The 26,267-nt window shown below is 43.3% G+C and overlaps 2 protein-coding genes across 2 annotated transcripts in view; one reads left to right on the forward strand and one right to left on the reverse strand.

Moving 5' to 3' along the window:
- Positions 1-3,501, forward strand: part of MYH11 (myosin heavy chain 11) — a 119,402-nt gene extending 115,901 nt beyond the window's left edge. Inside the window, exon 42 of the mRNA XM_082857252.1 lies at positions 2,818-3,501. Coding sequence (XP_082713378.1) covers positions 2,818-2,950 — 133 coding nt within the window. The 3' untranslated portion in view covers positions 2,951-3,501. The remainder of the gene's footprint in view (positions 1-2,817) is intronic.
- A 903-nt stretch (positions 3,502-4,404) lies between these two features.
- Positions 4,405-26,267, reverse strand: part of NDE1 (nudE neurodevelopment protein 1) — a 35,338-nt gene continuing 13,475 nt past the window's right edge. Inside the window, exons 5-9 of the mRNA XM_082857251.1 lie at positions 10,562-10,698; positions 9,073-9,252; positions 7,686-7,777; positions 6,484-6,635; positions 4,405-5,650 (exon numbers count right to left, since the gene is read on the reverse strand). Coding sequence (XP_082713377.1) covers positions 5,557-5,650; positions 6,484-6,635; positions 7,686-7,777; positions 9,073-9,252; positions 10,562-10,698 — 655 coding nt within the window. The 3' untranslated portion in view covers positions 4,405-5,556. The remainder of the gene's footprint in view (positions 5,651-6,483; positions 6,636-7,685; positions 7,778-9,072; positions 9,253-10,561; positions 10,699-26,267) is intronic.

The raw sequence follows: 26,267 nt of genomic DNA on the forward strand, positions 1-26,267 counted from the left end.
TACCTGTGTGACAGGCCCCTAATAATGAAGAGGCCATGGCTGTGCCGTACTCCCTCGTCTGGCTCAGACACCACGCTGAGCAGATATGCCAGCTCCACTGTCTGGGTACCATCCTGGAGAACGGCTTCCATCCGGCTGGTCTGGTTCACAAGTCAGAATTAGCAAAGCACAGGGTCACGGTGGCCGCAGCCCAGCAATGTGCCCCCCAAGGTGGGGTTTCCACACACGCGTGCGAGGGAAACGAGCTCTCACCCCGATGTCTCACTGGGGTTGCGTGGGGCTTCAGCAAGGGCCAGCTGCTAACTGCATCTTCAGTGCACGAGGGCCACAGCGGCCACCACAGGGCCGGGCGCGGTCCAGGCAGATCCTTTATTGGAGGTCTCATGGGCACATGTTCACGGACTGGGGATGGACACCCAAGACTCAGGGAGCGCACGGGGCCTTCAAAAGACAGGGTTGAGAGGCCTCGACTTCTCTGGGATCCTGACAGTGTCCTCACACATGAAGTGAGGCACCTGGGGCCTGGCTTTCACCTCCTCCTCGAGAGACCCAGCCAGCCCTGCCTTGTGTCTGTCTTCTCTCTTGGAGAATCCTGCCTTGCTGTCGCTACCCAAATACTTAAAGCTGGATGAGGTCTTGGCAGGAGTTTTAGGCGGGAGCATCACACCTCCAAGACACGGCTTTTGAGTAGTTTTTCTGCCAGCGCATCTCGATCACGGGATAAGCTGGAGTCTAGGGTTGGCTGGGGTGTAGGACCCACCCGTTGTTGGAAACTGAGTCCTTGCAAAGCAGCAGGTGCTTACGCTCTTGTGCCGATCCCTGGGATGCCAAGAGTACCTTAGATACGTTTCTGAGTCCATGAATAGAATCCAAGTTCTCCAGGATCAAACCCTTTAAGAAAATTTTAGAGGGGTCCTTTACTTCCTGTGACAGATATAGCCAGTGTCAACCTTTGCCTAGGATTTGAAGCCAGTTCCTTCAAGAAAGGCCCCTGAACCAGAACAGACCGGCTTCGGGACTGGTGCCCACGCAGGGGGCTTACAGGGACCCAGGCGCGATTGATTTACTTCTTAGATCAAGGGAGCGCATTAATCAGTTAAACTCTTCTAGTTAGCAAATGCAGACTCTTCGGAGACACAAAGGGAGCCTGAGCCACTGTTTCCAGCTCCAGGCCATCCCATCCAGTTTTGAACCTGGAGGGTTAGACACGGAGGAGAGCTGTGTGGATGGCTGCTGAGCCCTGCACGCCGGGACCCTACTTTGTCCCGAGTTCTTGGAGAACACAGTGCTAAAGAAGGAAGAGACTTTCAAAGAACCTCTAGAGACTGAGTGATAGAAAGTTAGTTCCAAAGGAGCTGGAGGACTTCCCTGGCGGTCCAGTGGTTAGGACTCTGTGCTTCCCCTGCAGGGGGCACAAGTTCAATCCCTGGTTGGGGAAGTTCTGCCTTTGAGATGCGGCCAAAAATAAATAAATAAATAAAAGGGGCTGGAGGCCTAGAAGCTTCCCTCTGATGGGAGTGAGGCTGACCCAGGTCTTTAGTCAGCAGTAGCTACTAAGTATTTATTCTTGATCGCTGCCCCTTGGGAAGTACCATCCACCGTCCCCAGAGCGTTTTACCAGCCCGGGTTCCTCCCACCCTTGGACTCCAGAAGGCTCGTGCTGGGAAGCCCCATGTCAGCGATCAGGAAATCTCTGGGCCTTGCTTATGCCTCCTGTCTTACCTGAGTTGCCCCCTTTGACTAAAGAACTGACGGGCTGGGTTCACTGGGATGGGCTCACCCTCGTGGCTTTTCTGTCCATACTTTGTGTGGCGAAGCAGGTCGTTTTTGTTGCAAAAAACTTGCTTTCTTCTTAGACATCCTAAAATGAGTGAAGACCTGTCAAACAGGGTCAGATGGCTGGAGCCCAACACACAACATTATTTGTTGTGGTCGCTGAAAAGAAGGCAAACTTTCCTTCCAAACAGTGGAGGTTAAGTACAGGCGGGTCTGATTTTTCCTCCTCCTGCCTGCCCTGCCCTCCTATGCAAAGCCTTACTTCAGGTGACCAGGGCAGGCCCTGTGGGAAAAGGGCATCCAGAGCACGGAGGAGAGGAGATGGGAGCAGAAAGGACAGAGAGAAAGGGGTGTCCCACCAGCTAGGGCTAAAAGACACCCTGGATTAACATGTCTAATGTTTTTCTGACAAATATTCATTGAGCACCCGTTCTATGCCTTGCACAGTGCCTGCCATGGGGCGCCCCAAACAGGCGAGATCCCTGCCCTGGGGGAACTCAGAACAAGAATTCTGCTCCATAAAAGCAGAGCAATGCAGTGCCTTTAACCAGACAGCACCCTTGGCATCCATGCAGGGACCTCCTTCCCTCTCAAGGGTTGGTGGTCATTCTCACCTTCCTACAATTCAAAACCTAAACCCCTGCCCCCTTTTCCTTCTGAAAGCAAGGAGGTACAGACACAACAGGTCCCCCTCATCCCTGCTCCACAGTGTAGGAATAATCCCATGAGGCCATCACCCCCACTTGCCTTTTTTCCTTCTTTTCTAAACAGAAATCCACAGCCAACCAGAATCCTGTGGGTCAGCAAATGACCAAGCCAGATACTTTTTAAAGCAGATGGTCCTGCTTTGAAAAACCTACTTTGCCCCCATTCCAGCTGATTAAATGCACCCATATGGGTCAGGATTTGTTCACTTCAACCTGAATATTTGCGTCTCATTCGAGTTTGTTTGTGTTTGTTTTTTGCCCCGTCTGAAAATCTCTTCCAAGCTCGAGGGAGATTTCTGTACTCAAGAAACATGCGTTTTCTTAACACCCACAGGCGAGGGAACGAGACCTCTTTTGTTCCCTCGAGAAGGTCTGGAGGACGTAGAGTTATTGAAAACGCGGACGGTTCCGAAGAGGATATGGACGCTCGCGATGCAGACTTCAACGGAACCAAAGCCAGTGAATGAACAACTTGCTCAAAACAGGACAGAACCAAACCCAGTGGACTCCTCTTAGCACCGTCTAAATCCATTTTCAAACTCCAAACATCACAGACACCCCTCACGATGAATATAAAGACCACTACCCTGCATTCAGGGCATCAACTTAAGTTTGGAACGATGTACCGAAGGAGAAAAACCCAACAAGAGACACAGACACACCCACTCCCTCTGCCGAGAACTGTGCAGAGATTTTGAATTTTTAGAAAAATATATCCATGGTAACTAATCACTGGCAACTTAGTTTACATGAATTGGGGAGAAAGTCACCACGATGGGTGCCACTGTCCCCACCCCCAGCCCTTCCTGCCCTGTGGACTCGTCCATTGTCCCGGTGGGCCCTGGTTTGAAAATTCCTCTTCCCTCCGGTTCCCACACATCAGATGCACACAGTTCACCGAGACCAAGTGCCTTCTGTAGTCACGTGAATTAAAAAGGAGACGCCGCTCAAACGGCTAAGAGCAGGAATGTCACACTGTTTTATATGCACCCCAGCTGTACTTAAGGACACCCTCACTAATAAAAGGTTATAAATCACTAGAATAGAGTTGACTTTTCTGTTGTTTTCTAGAGAAAGAGGACGGGGTGGGGGGGGTGGCCTCATTTAATCCTCATGACAACCCTATCAAGTCAGGGTTATTATTTCATTAAATGGGGAAACTGAGGCCCAGGGAGGTGAGATGAATCGTCTGAGACCCCACAACTGGCCAAGAGCAGAGCAGAGACACAGAGTGAGTGTGAGTGAGGGGCTCCTCCACACAGGAGGTGGGTGGCTCGAGGCCCAGGGAGTAGGACCATGCCCGGGAAGAACATATTTATCAATCAAAACAGCACGTATTTAATGTGAAGAATGTGAGTTCCTTGAATGTTTGAGTTAAAACACAAGACTTCGCCCAGCAGGGCTCGACAAACTTTTCCTATAAAGGCCCAGAAACTTGAGTATTTTAGCCTCCATCATGGTCTCTGTCACATTTTTGTCTTTTTTTAAAAAAATTAAACCACCCTTTAAAAATGTAAAAACCGTTCTTGGCGTGAGGGCCATAAAACCCAGGCCTGGGCCCGTCCCTTCCTTGGCCTGCATGTCCTAGACAGAGGTCCCTGGCGAAGTTTCCACTCAATACATATGATTCCATACACCAACTCCATGGGATCAAACAGACTGAAAAGAGGGGAATTACAGAAACCAAGGACGCACTGAATGACCAAATGCGAATACACCCTGAACAGGACATGCACGTGTCCCAATACAATTCTAAGAAGCTGACTCGAAAGGAAATCTTTAAAAAAGTAGTTTTTTTCATAGTCACTTGGTTAAAAAAACAAAAGTTTTTCATCACCAGATAGCAAACACAGAAGCACAAAGGCAGCAGCATTTACTGACCACCACAAACTAGCTGAAAATCAGTTTCTCTTGATTTTATTGTTCTTTTAAAAAAATAGAAGTACATCTTTTACCGATATAGGTTAGAATGTTGCCAGGGCAACGAAGTGGGCACTCAAGTTTAATTCTCTGCTGAATTTCAGTAGCATTTGAAAAGTTCTGTTTTCAACTCAAGGATATTTTTGCTGTTCTTTTGGAAAAATAACTTAGTAACAGAAGGCCGTTAAGCTGCACGCACGCGCTGGAATTCATGTGTTCTTTTTACTTGCGTCCAAATTGTGAGACTGCCGTTCACAACCAGCAGGGATGAGCTGCACGCCATCTGTGTGGAAATCCTGGGTTCGTTTCTTCTTTAGTAAGGAACCTCCCACCGACAGTCTTGGTGGTTTAATCTTATCCGAAGGTCACCCCAATTATTTCACCAAGGCTTTGAATGAAGTCCTGTTCTTAGGGGCTGCATTACCAAGGCCATCACACCCCAGAGACCCTAAGGGTCCTGAAGCAGAGGTCACCCCCAGGCCAGGACAGAGGGGCTCAGGACAACTTACAGCCAGGATTGGTCTAAAGAGGACACAGAGTTTCCACTGACCTGGTCCCACAAAACGTACTCTAAAACTCAAGCATGCCTCTAAAAGACTCAGTGAGAGGCAGATTAAAACGTCTCAGAGGTACACCACACCACAGTTTAAATAAAAGGTACATGCCTGTTCTGTTCTTCACCCCTAGATGTGATTTCAGTGCACTGATCCCTGCTGTGCCAAAGAGCACTGGAGATTTTGTTCTGGAAGAAGCTCCAGCAAAGTGGGGGCCGGAGTGAGCCTGAGATGGGCTCAGACCCCACTTTATAGGTGTCCCCGCTCATGAAAAACACCTCTCAAGACCAATCAGGACTCAGGTCTGCTGAAAATGATGAAGCAGCCTCAGCACCCACGTCGCCATTTCCAGAGGGTCCGCTTTGTCCCTGTCCATTGGCAACACCCCGACAAGGAGGCCAGGGGTTATGAGATGGCATTTCCTGGGGACGACCACCCGGGGCCACAGGCGATCCCCGCTCCCCACCGTCACTGGCTAGTGTGACTGCTTGCTCGTATATCTCAAACTAACTTAAAAAAAACAAAAACCTAGTTTAAAGAGGGAAGGAGGATAAAATGACTCCTGCACAGACACCGGGGCCTTGGCTTCCGTGGATTTCCTAAAGCAACATCTTGACTACACCCTGGGCTGACGGCAGCGATGGTGAGGAAATATTTGAAGGCGGCTTCCCAAATTCCAGGCGTTTTCCCAACCTTCAGACAGAGCAAACCAAATTAGGCGGACATTACAGCTGTTATAGACTGGCTAGCACGGGGCCCCACAAAGTTATAAGAGTGAATATCAAGGTCGGGAGCAGTGTCTCACTGGGTCTCAATTTTCTCTCCTGTGAAATGAAGAAAAGGACACTGGCTATCTAGGGCTCACATGCCCAAGGCCACGCAAAAAGCCCAGTCGCAGAAGACGCTCCAAAAAAAACACCCACATCTAAAGGTCCGGAAGTTATGTGCATGCTGGGGAGAACGATTCTTCATTTCCTGTCCTCTGTCTGCCACTGATCGCTCCCAAATTTACGTGGCCTGGGGTCCAGTGAGATGGTGGCGCATCTTACAGAATTCTAGAATCTGGAAGCTGCACTGATTTTCTTCAGGCAAGAAAATAAATGAAGCTGTTAGAGGTCAGATTTGTGTTTTCCAATCAGGTGACTGGCTTCAGGAATCTAGTCTGGCTGATTCAGTTTCCTGAAGGTTCTAAAGGTTAAAAAAAAAAATCCTCTTTTGGGGGAAGCAGAGCAGTGTTTGAAGCTTGAGTCTTAAACAAGGGAGTGATTTATACAAAGGACATTCTCACAGCATGACCAGAAGCTGGGGCTGCAGAATCAAGTAATAAAAATGACCCTCTCCTTGGCCATTTGCCTAAATCAGCACACACACCACCTAACTCTGTCTTAAGGGATGGAGTAGAGGATAATACCTCATTGACATAATCCTGCGACTTTGAAAAATGGCTATGGGTCAGGGGTCAGAGGCTCCCGGCTGGAGAGGATGGGTTCTCCCGACACTGAGGAGGAACAGCAGAAGGTACTGACCCTTTGTCACCCAGAGGCACGCTGGTGCTGCCTGGCCGTCTGTCGCCGCCGTCTCTGTTCTTGCTCCCCCACCCTGAGGCTGGGCCACTGGGTCGGTTTGGGGACTGATCATACACGAAGTTCCGGCAGGAAGCAAGTTTGGACTCCAGAGCCTGGAGAGAAATACGCTTTCCTGTCTCAAGCTGAAGACAAGAACTCTTGCCTCTCACCAGAGACCATACACATAATAATAGCTTAAGACAGTGGTTGTCAAACTGGGTTGTGTGTTAGAATCCCAAAGCGTGCTCCACCCCATCACCAAATTCAATGTATGTCCAGCTCGTAGAACTGGTAGTCTAAGATATTTAGGAGCTTCCAGAAGAGTCCCCAACCCGACCTATGAATTAAGTCTGCCTACAAGAAATATGAAATCAACTTTTGGAATCATTCACTCTCTCCGCTACCTTGTAAAACATGCACCACGTGGCAGGAGGTTTGAAGAAGGACTTGCCTCGCTGTAAACAGACCCTCTGGAAACCAAATGGGTACTGAGATCACCCTGAGCTTCTGTATACTCTAACTAAACATAAAAACCTGCTTATATAACAGCGATCCAAAAAAAACAAAAGCCAAAAGGAAAAACATAGAAAACGAGCTGCAAGCTTCTATTAACTCTGAATGCATACATTCTGGTCAATGACAGACTGGCAGGACTTAAACTCTGTGGCTTTCCAGGCATCATTTTTAAAACTAAGAAAAATAACTACAGAGAATATCTATGTGATTTCTTAAGCACAAAAGACTCCTTCCCTGGAATTAACATAAAACCTATAAGGTCATGTTCTCTGCCCTAGCCTTTCAAGATTTTCCCTTTAACTCCCTGAGAAATTAAAAAAAGGGAAGGCAGTTTTCAAATGTTTCTCAGTTTTTTCAAATTAAGAAAAAATATCATAGATACCATCCGAATCTCCCAAATTGCCAGGGAAAATGGTACAGGGAAAGAAAGATATAGTCGGGGACCAAAGGGGGACTCAGGGCCACAGCCCGGGTGTTTGTCAGAAACAACACCCATAGAAGCACAGCGACTGTAAGGGACACGAGAGCCAGGGTGACACCTGCACCTAACGAAGCCTCTGCCAGAGGGGAAGCAATAGGTAAGGTCACCCCTCAAGTCTCCTGAAGACAGAAGACACCACACGGACCCTGGGGAAGCGCCGTCTTACCCCCACTTTCCGCAGCAGGTCTCCCACAATGTTGAGGGCAGATATCCGGGCCGCTGGCGTGAGGGGGGTCCCCCCAGTGGAGTCGTCCAGACCTGCGTGTGCAAAAGGATGCACACATGACACCAACACACACTCAAAAGTCTGCACTAACGTCTCTGAACGTGAAACCCGGGGGTGGGCAAGCAAGCCCCTCTGATCCCAACGCTGCCCTGTTTCGGTCAATGGTTTGTTGCCTAACATAACAAGAGCATATCTGATGACCAACTTCTTGCAGCCTTATAATGACTATACTTAATATTTATCTTTACCTGCTATTCTTTTTAAACAAAATCAAAACAGGCCCTCTTAAACTTCTAGGAATTCCATACAGTTAATTAACATTAACAGCATCTGAACAAGCCCCACTGGTAAGGGTTCTGCTCCTCAGAGCCTCCTCTCTCTTCAAAGCAGGGCTCACGGAGCAGCAGGACCAGCATCACCTGGGCGCTTGTTAGAAACGCAGGATCTCAGGCCCTGCCCAGACCTGCTAAATCTGAGGCCCAGCTGAGTCGTGTGCTTATTCAAGTGTGGTCTAGCCTGGGATTGTGGAAACCTCACACTCTCTTCATCCTGGGCACAAGCTGAGGGACAGGGAGCATGTGGTGGTGTAACCCCGGGAGCCGGCCTGCCATTTGCCAGCTGCGTGATGTCAGGCCAGCTCCTTAACTCAGGGCCTCAGTCTCCTCACCCATCACATGGGGACAGCACTTGCATTACTTGCGTCTTGGGCCATGGTGCGAATCCAGTGAGGTCATATGTAAGTACAAAGCACAGTAAGCAGAGGGACTGGCATATCCCACGTGCTCAATAATTGTCTATTTTTATTATTTACTATTAAGTGGCCCAATCAGAGCCTCACAGTTAATCAGTCAGCAGAGGGGCTGGGGAAGAACTCAAATTTCTTGGTTTTTACTGCATAGCACAGGTTATGCTGGGTCCAGTTCTAGATGATGTATTGCTGGACCCACAGAATCCTTTTTAAATTTTTTATTTGGTTACTGAAACTTTTAATTTGGGAGATTTCATATTAGACAAGAGGATTTCTGGCTTCTGGTGAAGAGTGGAGTGCCTGCTGAGCCCACACCTCTTGCGGTAGAAGCAGAGTGGCAGCTGCCCCTCTGGATGAGGCTTCCATTCTCTACTTTGCCGCAGACTCCACTACTCCCTATCGTCTTACATCCAAGAGGCTCCTCCCACGCACCACAATGGTCTGCCCCTGTGAGCACCCCAGTTTTCTCCCTGCTGTACAGCCTGGTCCTGCTTCTCTCTCACCCAGGACCCGCCCCGGTTCTCACCCAGGAAAGCTTTGTGAAGCCAAGAGAACCCTCCTGATTCCCATCCTCCTTACCACGTCTGAATGTCCCAGGTGTGTTTAAGCTAGAGCTGGGTCCTCGATGAGCTATGGGGGTGGATGGCACAGAACCAGTGGCCTGTACAGCTGTGTCTGTCCTTTCAGCTTCCACAGAGCTGGGCATGGGGGTCCTGGGTTTCTCCTGCTTTTGCTGCACAGCCAATTCTTGCCGCAAATCTGGGCCAGGAAAAGGATTCAGATTTAAGTCTCTGCTTTGAGTGATGAGGCAAGGGGAGGGTCAACAGGAGACACTGGTCAGCAAGAAGAACCATCAGAGTGAAAAACTCCAGGTGGAAACCCTGAATGAAGCAAACCCCACAGGACCTTGCCTGGAAGGCTTGGTTTTTCTTTTGAGTAAAAACAAAAAGGTTTAAAATTTTTTTCAAATCATGGCAGTGATACACTACTGCTTTTACTGTTTTAAGAGAATTCAAATGTATCAAGGTATACACAGAATACTCAGTGAAAATGTGCTTTCCCAACCCGTCCTCAAATGCCCCTTCTCACTCCTAATCAACTGTAACATGAGGGAGATCTTCTCAATCCTTTTTCCCTGCATTTCACACATAGAGTTTATATGTGTATCTATTAAGCATATAAGATGAATAACTTTTATTAAGCGTAAATAGAAACATACATCTACTATCTATGTGTTTTCCCCCCTTCAATGGTATGTCCTAATAGGCTTTTTTACTTATTTAATTTTTTTGGCCAAGCGGCATGCAGGATCTTGGTTCTCCAACCAGGGATCGAACCCGTACCCCCTGCAGTGGAAGCACGGAGTCTTAACCACTGGACTGCCAGGGAAGTCCCTTAACAAGTTTTCTATGACTACATTTATATCTATACCGTATTTGTTTGAACAACTGTTTAACTAACATTCCACAAAATAAATCTATGTAATTTACTTAAGCACTTCATTACTGATGGGCATTTAGGAACAACTACCTTTTAAACTTAAAAGAGTTTTTCTTTCTAAACCCCCTTCTACTGGCTAAACATTAGAAACGAAATGAATGTCATAAACAATTAATTGGGACTTTAACAAAATCTCTTATGGACCCAACTTGGATGACTTGCTAATGTCTTAGAGTTAGAAAGCTCTACCTTTGGAAGTGCTACCTCCAAAGAGCAAACGCTGATGAGATTCTAGAGGTCCAAGCCACGTGTATCAGCAGCCATCAAGTCACAAAAGAAATGGGCTGGCTAGCAATTCCATCAACAGGCATTTTCTCCCCACAAAACTCCTGTGCTCCTGCTGGGCATAAAGTGGGTGCTGGGCTTAAATACCCACAAAGGGTCTCTACAGGGTTGGACATCGGACAATTCTTAGCACAGGGTAGGGACCAAGGCTCAGCCTGCCCAGTGTGTTCCCTGCCCTCGGAACACAGGTAATGCTGGGTGATGCTGTGGGACAGGACACCCTCAGACCCGGAGAGGGCACAACGGTGGTGAAACACACAGAGCAAAGCCAAGGCCTCCTGACCTCTGGCTTCATCCTTCAGTCGCTGAACAGATTCTAGGAGATTCTCCTTCTCGTCCAGTTCGCTCTCCAGGAAGGCATTTCTTTCAATGGCTTGATTCAAGCGCTGTTCAAAGTCCTCAAGAGACATGATCGTGGCCCTGGGTGAGAGACAAGCAAAGCTGCCCAAGACCGCAGACGGCATATCCGTCTGGCACCTACAGCCCCGGGGAGCAAGAAGGGTCATGCACACATGGTGCAAGTCCCCGCTCTGGCACGTCCTAATCCCACAGAGCTGAGCAGGCCCCTCAACCTTCCTGGACCCAGCTCTTCACCTGCACAGTGGGAACCTCTCAGCTCACGAGATGCACACAGCTGTCCCAGGGGGTTAAATAAGATCATGTCCATAAAGCACTTAGCAACGAGCCAGGACCTAATTAGGACCATAGACAGGCTCCGGTCAGATGCCACGATGTGGCATGTTCCATCTTGTCTCGGAGACTCACGATGCAGTCGGCATTCAGAACATCCCACTAAAACGCACATGCAATGTAATAACACGCATTTAAACAGCTAAGGGAGGCCATCTTCATCCCTCAGTTACCTTAAAAAGTTAAAAAAGTTCACAACGCCCAGCCCCAGCCCAGCTGCCCTAACAACTGCTTCTTTTGGACAGTGTAGATAGCCACTGGAATGCCGTGTTAAAGGCACTGGCAGGGCTCCCTGGTGGCGCAGTGGATAAGAATCTGCCTGCCAATGCAGGGGACACAGGTTCAAGCCCTGGTCTGGGAAGATCCCACATGCTACGGAGCAACTAAGCCCGCACGCCTAGAGCCCGTGCTCTGCAACAAGAGAAGCCACTGCAATGAGAAGACCGTGCACTGCAACGAGGAGTAGCCCCCGCTTGCCGCAACTAGAAAAAGCCCACACACAGCAATGAAGACTCAATGCAGCAAAAAAAAAAAAAAAAAAAAAGGGTAGTGACAAGTGCTGCAATAAGGAAAACTGTTTAACTGTCTGGAAAAGCTACCTTCTCTGGGCCTCAGTTTCCTCACATGCAAAGCAGGGGTAATAACTTCCGCATGGGGTGGGGGGCTGGGGAGTGCAGCAACACACAAAACACACAACAGATGTTTCACACATAAGTGCTCAATAAATGTCAGCAACTTTTCTCACTGATCCCGTGTTTGTCTCCAGAAGAACCTTTAACATCCCCGTAACTGTATCTCATGGTGATCAGAAGCATCTGTTTGGAGTGGAACCCATGAGTTAACACCTTGCTCTAACGTGTAAGACTAGCTAAGTGTCCCTGGGGAACTTAACCTCTCAGGGCCTCTGGGCCTCCAACGTCAAAGTGAGGATCAATCATTCATTTATTCACCACTTTCTACTATGTCAAGATTGAGTCGTATTAGTTCCTACCTCAAAGGGTCTTTAGAGGTAAAGAAGATAAAGTTACCAAAAGTGCCTGATTTAAATATCATCCCTTGGGACTTCCCTGGTGGCACAGTGGTTAAGAATCCACCTGCCAATGCAGGAGACATGGGTTCGAGCCCTGGTCTGGGAAGATCCCACATGCCGCTGGAGCGACTAAGCCCGTGCACCAGAACTAATGAGCTTACGCTCTAGAGCCCACAAGCCACAACTACTGAGCCCGCGTGCCACAACTACTGAGTCCAAGTGCTACAACTACTGAGCCTGCGCTCTAGAGCCCGCAAGCCACAACTACTGAGCCCGTGTGCCGCAGCTACTGAGGCCTGTGTGCCTAGAGTCCGTGTTCCACAACAAGAGAAGCCACCGCAATGAGAAGCCCGTGCACCGCAGCGAAGAGTAGCCCCTGCTCACTGCAAATAGAGAAAGCTCACACGCAGCAACAAAGACCCAACGCAGCCAAAAGTAAATAAATTTAATAAATAAATAAATATCATCCTTTGTTGTTTTTAGAGTACAAGACAGGAACCAGTTAAAGTGACCCTAAGGCTGGCATGTCAAACAACAACAAAAGAAGATGAAATAGCTAGGAATTCATGTAAGAGCAAACATGTAAGACTTTACTGTAGGGCACAGAGGCTTGTCAAAATGCAGACATACGGTATGTATGAGGAGGAAGACCCCAAATCATAAAGAAATCAATTCTCCATAAGTTACCTAATAAGTTTAACACCATCTAATAAAAATATGAACAGGGGGCTTCCCTGGTGGTGCAGTGGTTGAGAGTCTGCCTGCCGATGCAGGGGACGTGGGTTTGTGCCCTGGTCCGGGAGGATCCCACGTGCCGCAGAGCGGCTGGGCCCGTGAGCCATGGCCGCTGAGCCTGCGCGTCCGGAGCCTGTACTTCGCAGCGGGAGAGGCCACAACAGTGAGAGGCCCGCGTACCGCAAAAAATAAATAAATAAATAAATGAACAGGTTTTTTACTGGGGGACACAGGCACCAGGGACTGATTTGAAATATGATGTGATAATGAAACAAGAATGGCCAGGAAAGGAATGTTGGCTACAAAAAAGAATGAGATCTCACCATCTGCAACAACATGGATGGACCTAGAGGGTATTATACTAAATGAAATAAGTCATACAGAGAAAGACAAATACCATATATTCCACTTATATGTGGAATCTAAAAAATAAAACAAATGGGGACTTCCCCGGTGGCACAGTGGGTAAGACTCCGTGCTCCCAATGCAAGGGACCCAGGTTCAATCCCTGATCAGGGAACGAGATCCCACATGCATGCTGCAACTAAGGGTTCAGATGCCACAACCAAGGAGCCCGCCTGCCGCAACTAAGACCCGGGGCAACCAACCAAACAAATAAATCTTAAAAAAAAAAAAAAATTGGCCAAACCAGCATTAAAAAAAATAAAAACAAAACAAATGAACAAATACAACAAAACAGACACAGAGTTACAGATACAGAGAATAAACAGGTAGTTGCCGGAGGGGAGGAGGTTAGGCAGAGAAGAGAAATACGTGAGGAAGACCAAGAGGTACAAACTTCCAGCAGCAAAATAAATGAGTCACAGGTATGAAAAATACAGTGTGGGGAGTACAGTTAATAACTATGTAACATCCTTGTATGGTGACACCTTAGACTTACTGTGGCCATCAGTTTGAAATGTACAGAAATACTGAATGACTATATTGTATAACAGGAACTAACACAGTAGGTCAATTATGCTTCAAAACAAACTCATAAAAAAAGAGATCAACGGGGACCCGGCCTGAGGAGCAGTGGCGGGAGCTTCGAGACTAGGGCGGCACGAAAGCTCAATGGAAATGGCATTGCTTACCCACAAGAGACCTCCCAGCTCCACATAATATCAAACGGCGAAAATCTCCCAGAGATCTCCATCTCAACAACAGCATGCAGCTTCACTCAACGACCAGCAAGCTACAGTGCTGGACACCCTATGCCAAACAACTAGCAAGACAGGAATACAACCCCACCCATTAGCAGAGAGGCTGCCTAAAATCATAATAAGTCCACAGACACCCCAAAACACACCACCAGACGTGGACCTGCCCACCAGAGAGACAAGATCCAGCCTCATCCACCAGAACACAAGCACTAGTCCCCTCCACCAGGAAGCCTACACAACCCACTGAACCAACCTTAGCCACTGGGGACAGACACCAAAAACAACGGGAACTATGAACCTGCAGCCTGCAAAAGGAGACCCCAAAAACAGTAAGATAAGCAAAATGAGAAGACAGAAAAACACACAGCAGATGAAGGAGCAAGATAAAAACCCACCAGACCTAACAAATGAAGAGGAAATAGGCAGTCTACCTGAAAAAGAATTCAGAATAATGATAGTGAAGATGATCCAAAATCTTGGAAATAGATTGGACAAAATGCAAGAAACATTTAGCAAGGACCTAGAAGAACTAAAGGTGAAACAAACCACGATGAACAACACAATAAATGAAGTGAAAAATACTCTAGATGGGATCAATAGCAGAATAACTGAGACAGAAGAACGGATAAGTGACCTGGAAGATAAAATAGTGGAAATAACTACTGCAGAGCAGAATAAAGAAAAAAGAATGAAAAGAACTGAGGACAGTCTCAGAGACCTCTGGGACAACATTAAACGCAACAACATTCGAATTATAGGGGTTCCAGAAGAAAAGAAAAAGAAAGGGACTGAGAAAATATTTGAAGAGATTATAGTTGAAAACTTCCCTAATATGGGAAAGGAAATAGTTAATCAAGTCCAGGAAGCACAGAGAGTCCCATACAGGATAAATCCAAGGAGAAATACGCCAAGACACATATTAATCAAACTGTCAAAAATTAAATACAAAGAAAGCATATTAAAAGCAGCAAAGGAAAAGCAACAAATAACACACAAGGGAATCCCCATAAGGTTAACAGCTGATCCTTCAGCAGAAACTCTGCAAGCCAGAAGGGACTGGCAGGACATATTTAAAGTGATGAAGGAGAAAAACCTGCAACCAAGATTACTCTACCCAGCAAGGATCTCATTCAGATTTGATGGAGAAATTAAAACCTTTACAGACAAGCAAAAGCTGAGAGAGTTCAGCACCACCAAACCAGCTTTACAACAAATGCTAAAGGAACTTCTCTAGGCAAGAAACACAAGAGAAGGAAAAGACCTACAATAACGAACCCAAAACAATTAAGAAAATGGGAATAGGAACATACATATCGATAATTACCTTAAATGTAAATGGACTAAATGCTCCCACCAAAAGACACAGATTGGCTGAATGGATACAAAAACAAGACCCATTTATTTGCTGTCTACAAGAGACCCACTTCAGACCTAGAGACACATACAGACTGAAAGTAAGGGGATGGAAAAAGATATTCCATGCAAATGGAAACCAAAAGAAAGCTGGAGTAGCAATTCTCATATCAGACAAAATAGTCTTTAAAATAAAGACCATTACAAGAGACAAAGAAGGACACTACATAATGATCAAGGGATCAATCCAAGAAGAAGATATAACAATTGTAAATATTTATGCACCCAACACAGAAGCACCTCAATACATAAGGCAAATACTAACAGCCATAAAAGGGGAAATCGACAGTAACACATTCATAGTATGGGACTTTAACACCCCCCACTTTCACCAATGGACAGATCATCCAAAATGAAAATAAATAAGGAAACACAAGCTTTAAATGATACATTAAACAAGATGGACTTAATTGATATTTATAGGACGTTCCATCCAAAAACAACAGAATACACATTTTTCTCAAGTGCTCATGGAACATTCTCCAGGATAGATCATATCTTGGGTCACAAATCAAGTCTTGGTAAATTTAAGAAAATTGAAATTGTATCAAGTATCTTTTCTGACCACAATGCTATGAGACTAGATGTCAATTACAGGAAAAAATCTGTAAAAAATACAAACACATGGAGGCTAAACAATACACTACTTAATAACGAAGTGATCACTGAAGAAATCAAAGAGGAAATCAAAAAATACCTAGAAACAAATGACAATGGAGACACGACGACCCAAAACCTATGGGATGCAGCAAAAGCAGTTCTAAGAGGGAAGTTTATAGCAATACAAGCTCACCTTAAGAAACAGGAAACATCTCGAATAAACAACCTAACCTTGCACCTAAAGCAATTACAGAAAGAAGAACAAAAACACCCCAAAGTTAGCAAAAGGAAAGAAATAATAAAAATCAGATCAGAAATAAATGAAAAGGAAATGAAGGAAACGATAGCAAAGATCAATAAAAATAAAGCTGGTTCTTTGAGAAGATAAACAAAATCGATAAACCATTAGCCAGACTCATCAAGAAAAAAGGGAGAAGACTCACATCAATAGAATTAGAAATGAAAAAGGAGAAGTAACAACTGACACTGCAGAAATACAAAAGATCATGAGAGATTACTACAAGCAACTCTATGCCAATAAAATGGACAACCTGGAAGAAATCGACAAATTCTTAGAAATGCACAACCTGCCAAGACTGAATCAGGAAGAAACAGAAAATATGAACAGACCAATCACAAGCACTGAAATTGAAACTGTGATTAAAAATCTGCCAACAAACAAAAACCCAGGACCAGATGACTTCACAGGTGAATTCTATCAAACATTTAGAGAAGAGCTAACACCTATCCTTCTCAAACTCTTCCAAAATATAGCAGAGGGAGGAACACTCCCAAACTCATTCTATGAGGCCACCATCACCTTGATACCAAAACCAGACAAGGATGTCACAAAGAAAGAAAACTACAGACCGATATCACTGATGAACATAGATGCAAAAATCCTCAACAAAATACTAGCAAACAGAATCCAACAGCACATTAAAAGGATCATACACCATGATCAAGTGGGGTTTATTCCAGGAATGCAAGGATTCTTCAATATACGCAAAACAATCAATGTGATAAACCATATTAACAAATTGAAGGAGAAAAACCATATGATCATCTCAATAGATGCAGAGAAAGCTTTTGACAAAATTCAACACCCATTTATGATAAAAACCCTGCAGAAAGTAGGCATAGAGGGAACTTTCCTCACCATAATAAAGGCCATATATGACAAACCCACAGCCAACATCGTCCTCAATGGTGAAAAACTGAAAGCATTTCCACTAAGATCAGGAACAAGACAAGGTTGCCCACTCTCACCGCTCTTATTCAACACAGTTTTGGAAGTTTTAGCCACAGCAATCAGAGAAGAAAAGGAAATAAAAGGAATCCAAATCGGAAAAGAAGAAGTAAAGCTGTCACTCTTTGCAGATGACATGATACTATACATAGAGAATCCTAAAGATGCTACCAGAAAACTACTAGAGCTAATCAATGAATTTGGTAAAGTTGCAGGATACAAAATTAATGCACAGAAATCTCTGGCATTCCTATACACTAATGATGAAAAATCTGAAAGTGAAATCAAGAAAACACTCCCATTTACCACTGCAACAAAAAGAATAAAATATCTAGGAATAAACCTACCTAAGGAGACAAAAGACCTGTATGCAGAAAATTATAAGACACTGATGAAAGAAATTAAAGATGATACAAATAGATGGAGAGATATACCATGTTCTTGGATTGGAAGAATCAACACTGTGAAAATGACTCTACTACCCAAAGCAATCTACAGATTCAATGCAATCCCTATCAAACTACTACTGGCATTTTTCACAGAACTAGAACAAAAAATTTCACAATTTGTATGGAAACACAAAAGACTCCGAATAGCCAAAGCAATCTTGAGAACGAAAAATGGAGCTGGAGGAATCAGGCTCCCTGACTTCAGACTATACTACAAAGCTACAGTAATCAAGACAGTATGGTACTGGCACAAAAACAGAAACATAGATCAATGGAACAGGATAGAAAGTCCAGAGCTAAACCCACGCACATATGGTCATCTTATCTTTGATAAAGGAGGCAGGAATATACAGTGGAGAAAGGACAGCCTCTTCAATAAGTGGTGGTGGGAAAACTGGACAGGTACCTGTAAAAGTATGAGATTAGATCACTCCCTAACACCATACACAAAAGTAAGCTCAAAATGGATTAAAGACCTAAATGTAAGGCCAGAAACTATCAAACTCTTAGAGGAAAACATAGGCAGAACACTCTATGACATAAATCACAGCAAGATCCTTTTTGACCCACCTCCTAGAGAAATGGAAATAAAAACAAAAATAAACAAACGGGACCTAATGAAACTTCAAAGCTTTTGCACAGCAAAGGAAACCATAAACAAGACCAAAAGACAACCCTTAGAATGGGAGAAAATATTTGCAAATGAAGCAACTGACAAAGGATTAATTTCCAAAATTTATAAGCAACTCATGCAGCTCAATAACAAAAAACAAACAACCCAATCCCAAAATGGGCAGAAGACCTAAATAGACATTTCTCCAAAGAAGATATACAGACTGCCAACAAACACATGAAAGAATGCTCAACATCATTAATCATTAGAGAAATGCAAATCAAGACTACAATGAGATATCATCTCACACCAGTCAGAATGGCCATCATCAAAAAAAAGCACTGCTGGTGGGAATGTGAATTGGTACAGCCACTATGGAGAACAGTATGGAGGTTCCTTAAAAAACTACAAATAGAACTACCATATGACCCAGCAATCCCACTACTGGGCATATACCCTGAGAAAACCGTAATTCAAAAAGAGTCATGTACCAAAATGTTCATTGCAGCTCTATTTACAATAGCCCGGAGGTGGAAACAACCTAAGTGCCCATCTTCGGATGAATGGATAAAGATGTGGCACATATATACAATGGAATATTACTCAGCCATAAAAAGAAACGAAATTGAGCTATTTGTAATGAGGTGGATAGACCTAGAGTCTGTCATACAGAGTGAAGTAAGTCAGAAAGAGAAAGACAAATACCATATGCTAACACATATATATGGAATTTAAGGGAAAAAATGTCATGAAGAACCTAGGGGTAAGACAGGAATAAAGCCACAGACCTACTAGAGAACGGACTTGAGGATATGGGGAGGGGGAAGGGTGAGCTGTGACAAAGCGAGAGAGAGGCATAGACATATATACACTACTAAACATAAGGTAGATAGCTAGTGGGAAGCAGCCGCATAGCACAGGGAGATCAGCTCGGTGCTTTGTGACCTCCTGGAGGGGTGGGATGGGGAGCGTGGGAGGGAGGGAGACGCAAGAGGGAGGAAATATGGGAACATATGCATATGTATAACTGATTCACTTTGTTATAAAGCAGAAACTAACACACCATTGTAAAGCAATTATACCCCAATAAAGATGTTAAAAAAAAAGAGAGATCAGATTTGTGGTTACAGACGCGGGGGGATAGGAGGAAGGGGAACTGGATGAAGATGGTCAAAAGGTACAAACTTCTAGCTAAAAGATAAACAAGTACTAGGGATGCAATGCACAACATGATAATTATAATGAACACTGCTCTATGTTATGTATGAAAGTTGCTAAGAGAGTAAATCCTAAGAGTTCTCATCACAAGGAAAACAGTTTTTTCTATTTTTTAATATTGTATCTATGTGAGGTGATGGACGTTCACTAAACTTATTGTAATAATCAGTTTATGATGCATATAAGTCAAATCATTGTGCTGTTCACTTAAACGTATACAGTACTATATGTCAATTATATCTCAATAAAACTGGAAGAAAAAATTGGCCAGAACTCTGAAAAAGAAGAGGACAGGGGCACTAGCTCCCCTAGATACAAAGAACATGCTCTTTAAAGCCTCAGTAATGAACAGTGTGCTGCAGAGTGAAACAGTTATAAGACCAGACAGACCAAGGAGAGCCAAAAGTCCAGAAATAGATCCAAATACATATGAGAATTTAATTTATGATAAAGGTGGCATCACGAATCATTGATGAAAAGATGGTTGGTTCAGTTCTAGGTCTGGGGACTACCAGGTAGCCACCTGGAAAAAATCAATGTTGGATCCACACCTCATGCTACACCCAAAGATGAATTCCAACTAGATCAAAAATTTAAACTCAGTATTTGGTCAAAATCTACTACTGGCTTCTGGAATGCCAGAGAACCAACTTCAGCAGCATTTCTGGCATTCCTGAACCTGTGTGGATGAACGACACCCTCCCCCCCACACTGTATACAATCAGGCAGAGTCAGTGATACCAGCAGGGCACAGCACAGAGACTTATTGTTACTATGTGACTATTTGCTTTCAAATAAAGGTAAGCATCCTAGTTGTCCCCTGAGTGGAAAAAGCTTTATGTCCTTTATATGGTGAAATTCTGCCAACTGATGTACTTGCATATTTATTATCATAAGAGTAAAATGCTGCAATACATAAAAACTGTGAAAGCTGTTAATCTCATGGACAGTTATGAGGACCTGAAAATAGTTAAGCAGGAAAAGAGATTTTCAGTAAATATGAATATTAAGAGATACATCTGTTAGATAACTAAGAACATATCCTTTTTGAGCCAATAAATACTTAAAAGTCTATGTATCACCTCACACCCATCAGAATGGCCTCCATCCCAAGAACAGAAAATAACAAGTGATGGTGAGGATGTGGTGGGAATGTAAAATGGTGTGTCATTATGAAAACTGTATGGAGGTTCTGTAAAAAATTAAAAGTAGAATTACTGTATGACCCAGCAGTCCCACTTCTGGGTACATATCCAAAAGAACTGAAAGCAGGATCTCAAAGAGGTATCCGTACACCCTTGTTCACTGCAGCATTATTCACAAGAGCCAACAGGTGGAAGCAACCCAAGTGTCCACTGACAGATAAATGGATAAAGAAAATGCAGTACATACATGCAAAAAAATATTATGCAGCCTTAAAAAAGGGAAATCCTGTCACATGCTACAACATGGACGAATCTCAAGGACATTATGCTAAGAGAAGAAGCCAGTCACAAAAGGACACATCCTATTTGATTCCATTCATATGGAGTTTCTAATGTAGTCAAAATCATAGAAACAGAAAGTAGAAAAGTGATTATCAAGGGCTGAAGGGAACAGGGAGCGGAATGAATGTTTAGTGGGTATAGAGTTTCAATGTTGCAAGATGAAAAAGTTCTGAAGAGCTGTTGGCCAATAATGTGAATACATATAATACTACTGAACTGCACACTTAAAAATGGTTAAGGTGTAAATTTGATGTCAAATTTTTTACCACAAAAAATTAAAAATAAAGTCTATGTAGGGAATTCCCTGGCAGTCCACTGTTTAGGACTCTGTGCTTCCACCGCAGGGGCCTGGATTCGATCCCTGGTTGGTGAACTAGGATCACACAAGCCATGTGGCAGAGACAAAAAAAAAGTGTCTATGTAATAACACATAGACACTTTTTTTTTTTTTTTTTTTTGCGGTACGCGGGCCTGTCACTGTTATGGCCCCTCCCGTTACGGAGCACAGCCTCCGGACGCGCAGGCTCAGCGGCCATGGCTCACAGGCCTAGCCGCTCCGCGGCATGTGGGATCTTCCCAGACCGGGGCACGAACCTGCATCCCCTGCATCGGCAGGCGGACTCTCAACCGCTGCGCCACCGGGGAAGCCCACATAGACACTTTTTTAAAAATTAGATTAAATCAATTTTAATCTTCATTGAACTTTTTGGCATCTTGGCATTCACATATTAAACAAAATACCCTTTAAGGAATATATTTACTTTCTAGTTAATTCAGTTAGGCCTGGAGTCTTTCAAGTTTATCCTTTCACAAGGTCATCTCCTTCCTCAGTTAAAAGTGAGTCATTTGGTTTTACGGATGTACAGTTGGAGAGACCAAAATAAGCAAATAGCTGATGGTGCTGAGAAATTACCATTCTTGCTGGAGACTGTCAAATTTTCCATATATAACTATTAAAATTTTATAATGAAATTGTAAATTGTAATGTTTTAAAGTTTTTTTTTAATATAACTTCAGTATTCCAGAACTTTATTTGTTCTATAATGATGATCTGGGTCTCTATCACATCTGATTTTAATATTCAACTATTCAGCATCTGGCTAAAATGTGAATCCAATGCATGTTCAGGAGAGAGAAAGAAAGAAAGGAAACATAAAAATACAAGAAGAAAACATAGGCTAATTGCTTTATAAACGTGGGACTGCAGATAAATTTGCCTACACAGAAATCCAAGTAACTTTCAATAGTAACATATGCAATAGACAAAGATGGAAGACAAATGACAAACTCCTAACATTTTCAATTCATATCATAAACAAATATATAAACATCTCCTAGAAACTGATGAGAAAAAACAACCAGCAATCCAGTATGAAAACAGGCAAGAAGACAGAGTTCACAGAAAAAGAAATAAAACAGTTATTAAATATATGAAAAGGAACTCAGGATCACTCATACTTCAGAAATGTACCTATTTGTCACCTATTAGATTGGCAGAAATCCAAAGTCTAAAAAACACTGTTTAGTGAAGCTATTTGGAAAATGGAGACTTACTCACATAGGTGCTGGGAATGGAAATTGGTATAAGTGTAGAGAACAACTGGGCAAAAACTATCAAAACACATATGCATACATCCTTTGACCCAAGAATTCCACTTCTGGGAATTTATTCTACAGATATACATCTATGCAAGCAATGCATATCATTCACTACAGCAACCCTTATCACTGCAAAAGAAAGGAAATGCAGCAAATATCCAGCCGTGGGGGGGATGGATAAATAATTATGTATCATACAATACCAACCATACAATAAAATATTATGCACTTGGAAAAAACCAACAACAAAGAATCCTCTGTGTCCTACTACAGAATGACCTCCAAAACCTATTACGTGACAAAGCAAGATGTACAATAGTACATACATTCTGTATACAGAATGCTCTTTTGTGGGGAAAAAAACGGGGCGGGGGAAATAATACAAATTTCTATTTGAATTTGAATTTTAAAACTCTACCCCTTTGTATATTACTTTTGAATCACATGAATGTACTATCTCTTTGTGATAGACTGCATTATTGGTCCCAATTCTTCATCCTCCCTGTAGCCACACCCTTGCTTTGGCCTCATTGTGGGTGGAATGTACCTTCCCACCCCTTGACAGGGCTTGGCCGTGTGACTTGCTTTCATCAATGATATATGGGTAGAAATGATCGTAAGCCAGTGGCTTGCCAAAAATCAGAAAATACTACAAAGCCACAGGAACCAAGTCATTATGGTGTTGGTAGTAATTCACAAATTGCACGTTAGACAAAAAAGAAAGAAGAATCCTGAATTAGATTCCAGAATATACAGTCAGTCCTCCATATCTGTAGGTTGCATATCCTTGGACTCAACCAACTACAAATCAAAATTATTCAGGAAAAAAAAATCCAGAAAGTTCCAAAAAGCAAAACTTGAATTTACCACTCACTGGCAACTATTTATACAGATTTTAGATTGTATTAGGTATTATAATTAGACATAATTTAAAGTGTATGGGAAGATGCACATAGGTTATATGCAAATGCTACACCATTTCATACAAGGGATTTGAGCATCCACAAATTTTAGTACCCTCAAGGGTCCTGGAACCAATCCCCCATGGATACCAAGGAACAACTGTATGGCAGGTTAACAAATGACAGAGATGCGTTCAATTCAGTGGAAAAAAGATGGAGTGTTTAACACATAGTACTGGCACAAGTGGCTATCTACCTAATGAAAATAAAATGGGACACATATACTAGGTACAAAAATAAATTCCAGGTAGATTAAAAGCATAAGTTAAAACAATTAATAAAAAAATCTTGCAAAAAAAATTAAGAGAATACACGCATAATCAAATGATCAAGGAGATGTCCCTAGTGAAGTCTGGAAACCTAGAAGCTATAAAAGACATAATTGAAAAAAAAAAAGACATAATTGATGACCCCAAAATGAAAAATATTTGTATGAAAATTGATACCACAAAGTCAACAGACAAAAGATTATTTGTAAAAAATATTTTTCAATGTGGGACAAAAGATGAGCAGCAAAAATACACAAAGAACTCTTACAAACTGATTTAAAAAAAAAAAAGGAGGTCTCACTTCTGGTAATAATAAGGTAGCTTGTATCAGACCAAACATCCTATAGATTACAACTACAAACTCTGGGTGAAACGAGAAAAACAATGATCTGAAGGCACTGGCAAAAACTGGAAGGGAGACAACACTTGGAAGAGAGACACCACTTGGAAGAAGGAACAGCAGTGGCTGAATTCTGCATCTTATAAGCTTTGTGTCTATAGCTCCAGTGATAAAAAAAAAAAAAAAAAAAAAAAAATCCACCACCTTGGCGGAATGCCAAATTCCGCATATATAACTCTTCCTACACCTCTGGCTGACCCCTGAACCATGCATGTGCATGGCAGACTTGAAGCAGCCTCGTTAAAAGCATCAAACGGATTTCACCTACTACCCATCAAAGGGAGACAGAGTTTGGAGTTTGAGTTCAGCCTACTTAACAAACAAATTAGAAACATAACAGAATCCATAGTTTCTGCAACACATCATTCATAATGTCCAGAATATAATCCAAAATTACTAGACATGTGAAAAGCAAGAAAATGTGACCCAAACTCAGAAGAAAAGGCAATCACTGGAACATCTAACATCTGAGATAACCCAGATGTTAGAATTAGCAGAAAAGGATCTTAAAGAAAGTTGTTATAACTATCTCAAGGATGCAAACAAAGAAATATCTGTAGAGGACTAGGAAATTCTAGATCTTAAATATCTAAAATAAAACATTATTGGAACTGGCTTAACAGCAGATTGGAGGAGGGAAGAAGGAGTCAGTGAACTTGAAACCAGATCAATAGAAATGATCTAATTTGAGGAACCAAGACAAACAAAATTAGGAAAAGATATGAACAGAGCCTAAGAGACCTGTGTGACAATATCAAAAGGACATGGGACACAACATGTGTGTAGTTGGTGCCCCAGAAGGGCAGGAAAGAAAGAACAGCGCAGCAAAAATCTTTGAGGAAATAATGACCAAAGTTAAATTTGGCAAAAGACAAATTTACAGACCAAAGTGCCCAGCAAACCCCTAACAGGATAAATACATACAAAATCTAGGCACATCACAAACTGCTAAAAACCAAAAATAAAGAGAAATTCTGAGAGCAGCCAGAGAAAAACACCATATTATATACAGGGGAGTGACTATTCAAATGACCACTAACTTCTGACCTCCAGCAAGGAGACCAGAAGACAGCAGAACATCTTTAACGTGCTGAAAGAAAAAAAACACCTGTCAACCTGGAATTCCACATCCAGTGGAAATATCCTTTAAGAATGAAGGCAAAAGAAAGACATTTTCAGATAAACTAAAGCGAGAAGAATTCACCATCAGCAGACCTGCACCACAAGAAACCCTAAGGGAAGTTCTTCAAGCTGAAGGGAAATGATAACCAGAGGGAAACTTCAAGAAGGAATGAACCAGAAACTGTAAATCTGTGGGTAAATATAAAAGGCTATCTTACTCTCTTACCTTCTCGCATTACGGCTATCACATAAAGTTCAAGGATGGTAAGTGAAACTCTAAGGTTGCAAGGCCGTTGTATTTGGTACATTATTAATGAAGTAGACTGAAAAGTTGAGCGTGTGTATTGGGGTCCCTAAAGCAACCGCAAAAAAGAATGCAAGGAGCTGTGGGTGCAGTGCCAAGGGCCGTGTCTCAACAGGAGTGTGGGGCATGTGCACAATTGTCCACACTGATGAAACTGTATACTTCTTAAGATCTGTGTGTATCGCTGTATGTAATTTATATCTAAATCTTTAAAAAAAAAGTTTTCTTAAGAAAAATAATAAGTGCCTGGCTCAGAGTAGATATTCAATAACTTATTTATTATTGTTAGTATTCTGCTAAACTTCAGAACATCAGTTTAAGAAATACTGTCCTATCTTAGGGCCTATTTACTGAGCACATGCTTGTCCTTCTGCCTGGAATGTTCTCACCCCACACTCCTCCCCTAGGAAGAGTGAAAATGCCTAGGCATCCCTCAGTCTTAGCCTAAATGGCATTTCCTTTGGGAAGCCTTGCCTAATATTCTCCCAGCAATGGACAAATTAATATAATCAATTACATGCTCCCACAGCACCCTGGACTTGCAGCACTTGCTGCCTGTTGCCCATTTCCTATGAGGCTGTAGGACCCACAAGGGCACTGGCTCTGCTCAGTGCTGAATTCTCTACCCTCAGCACGGTGCCTGGTACCCAGAGACAAAAGGCTCCCAAACCTCTTTTCTCCTTCCC

The sequence above is a fragment of the Leucopleurus acutus genome (genome assembly GCF_964270905.1).
Source record: "Leucopleurus acutus genome assembly, chromosome: 16".
NCBI classification, from domain to species: domain Eukaryota; kingdom Metazoa; phylum Chordata; class Mammalia; order Artiodactyla; family Delphinidae; genus Leucopleurus; species Leucopleurus acutus.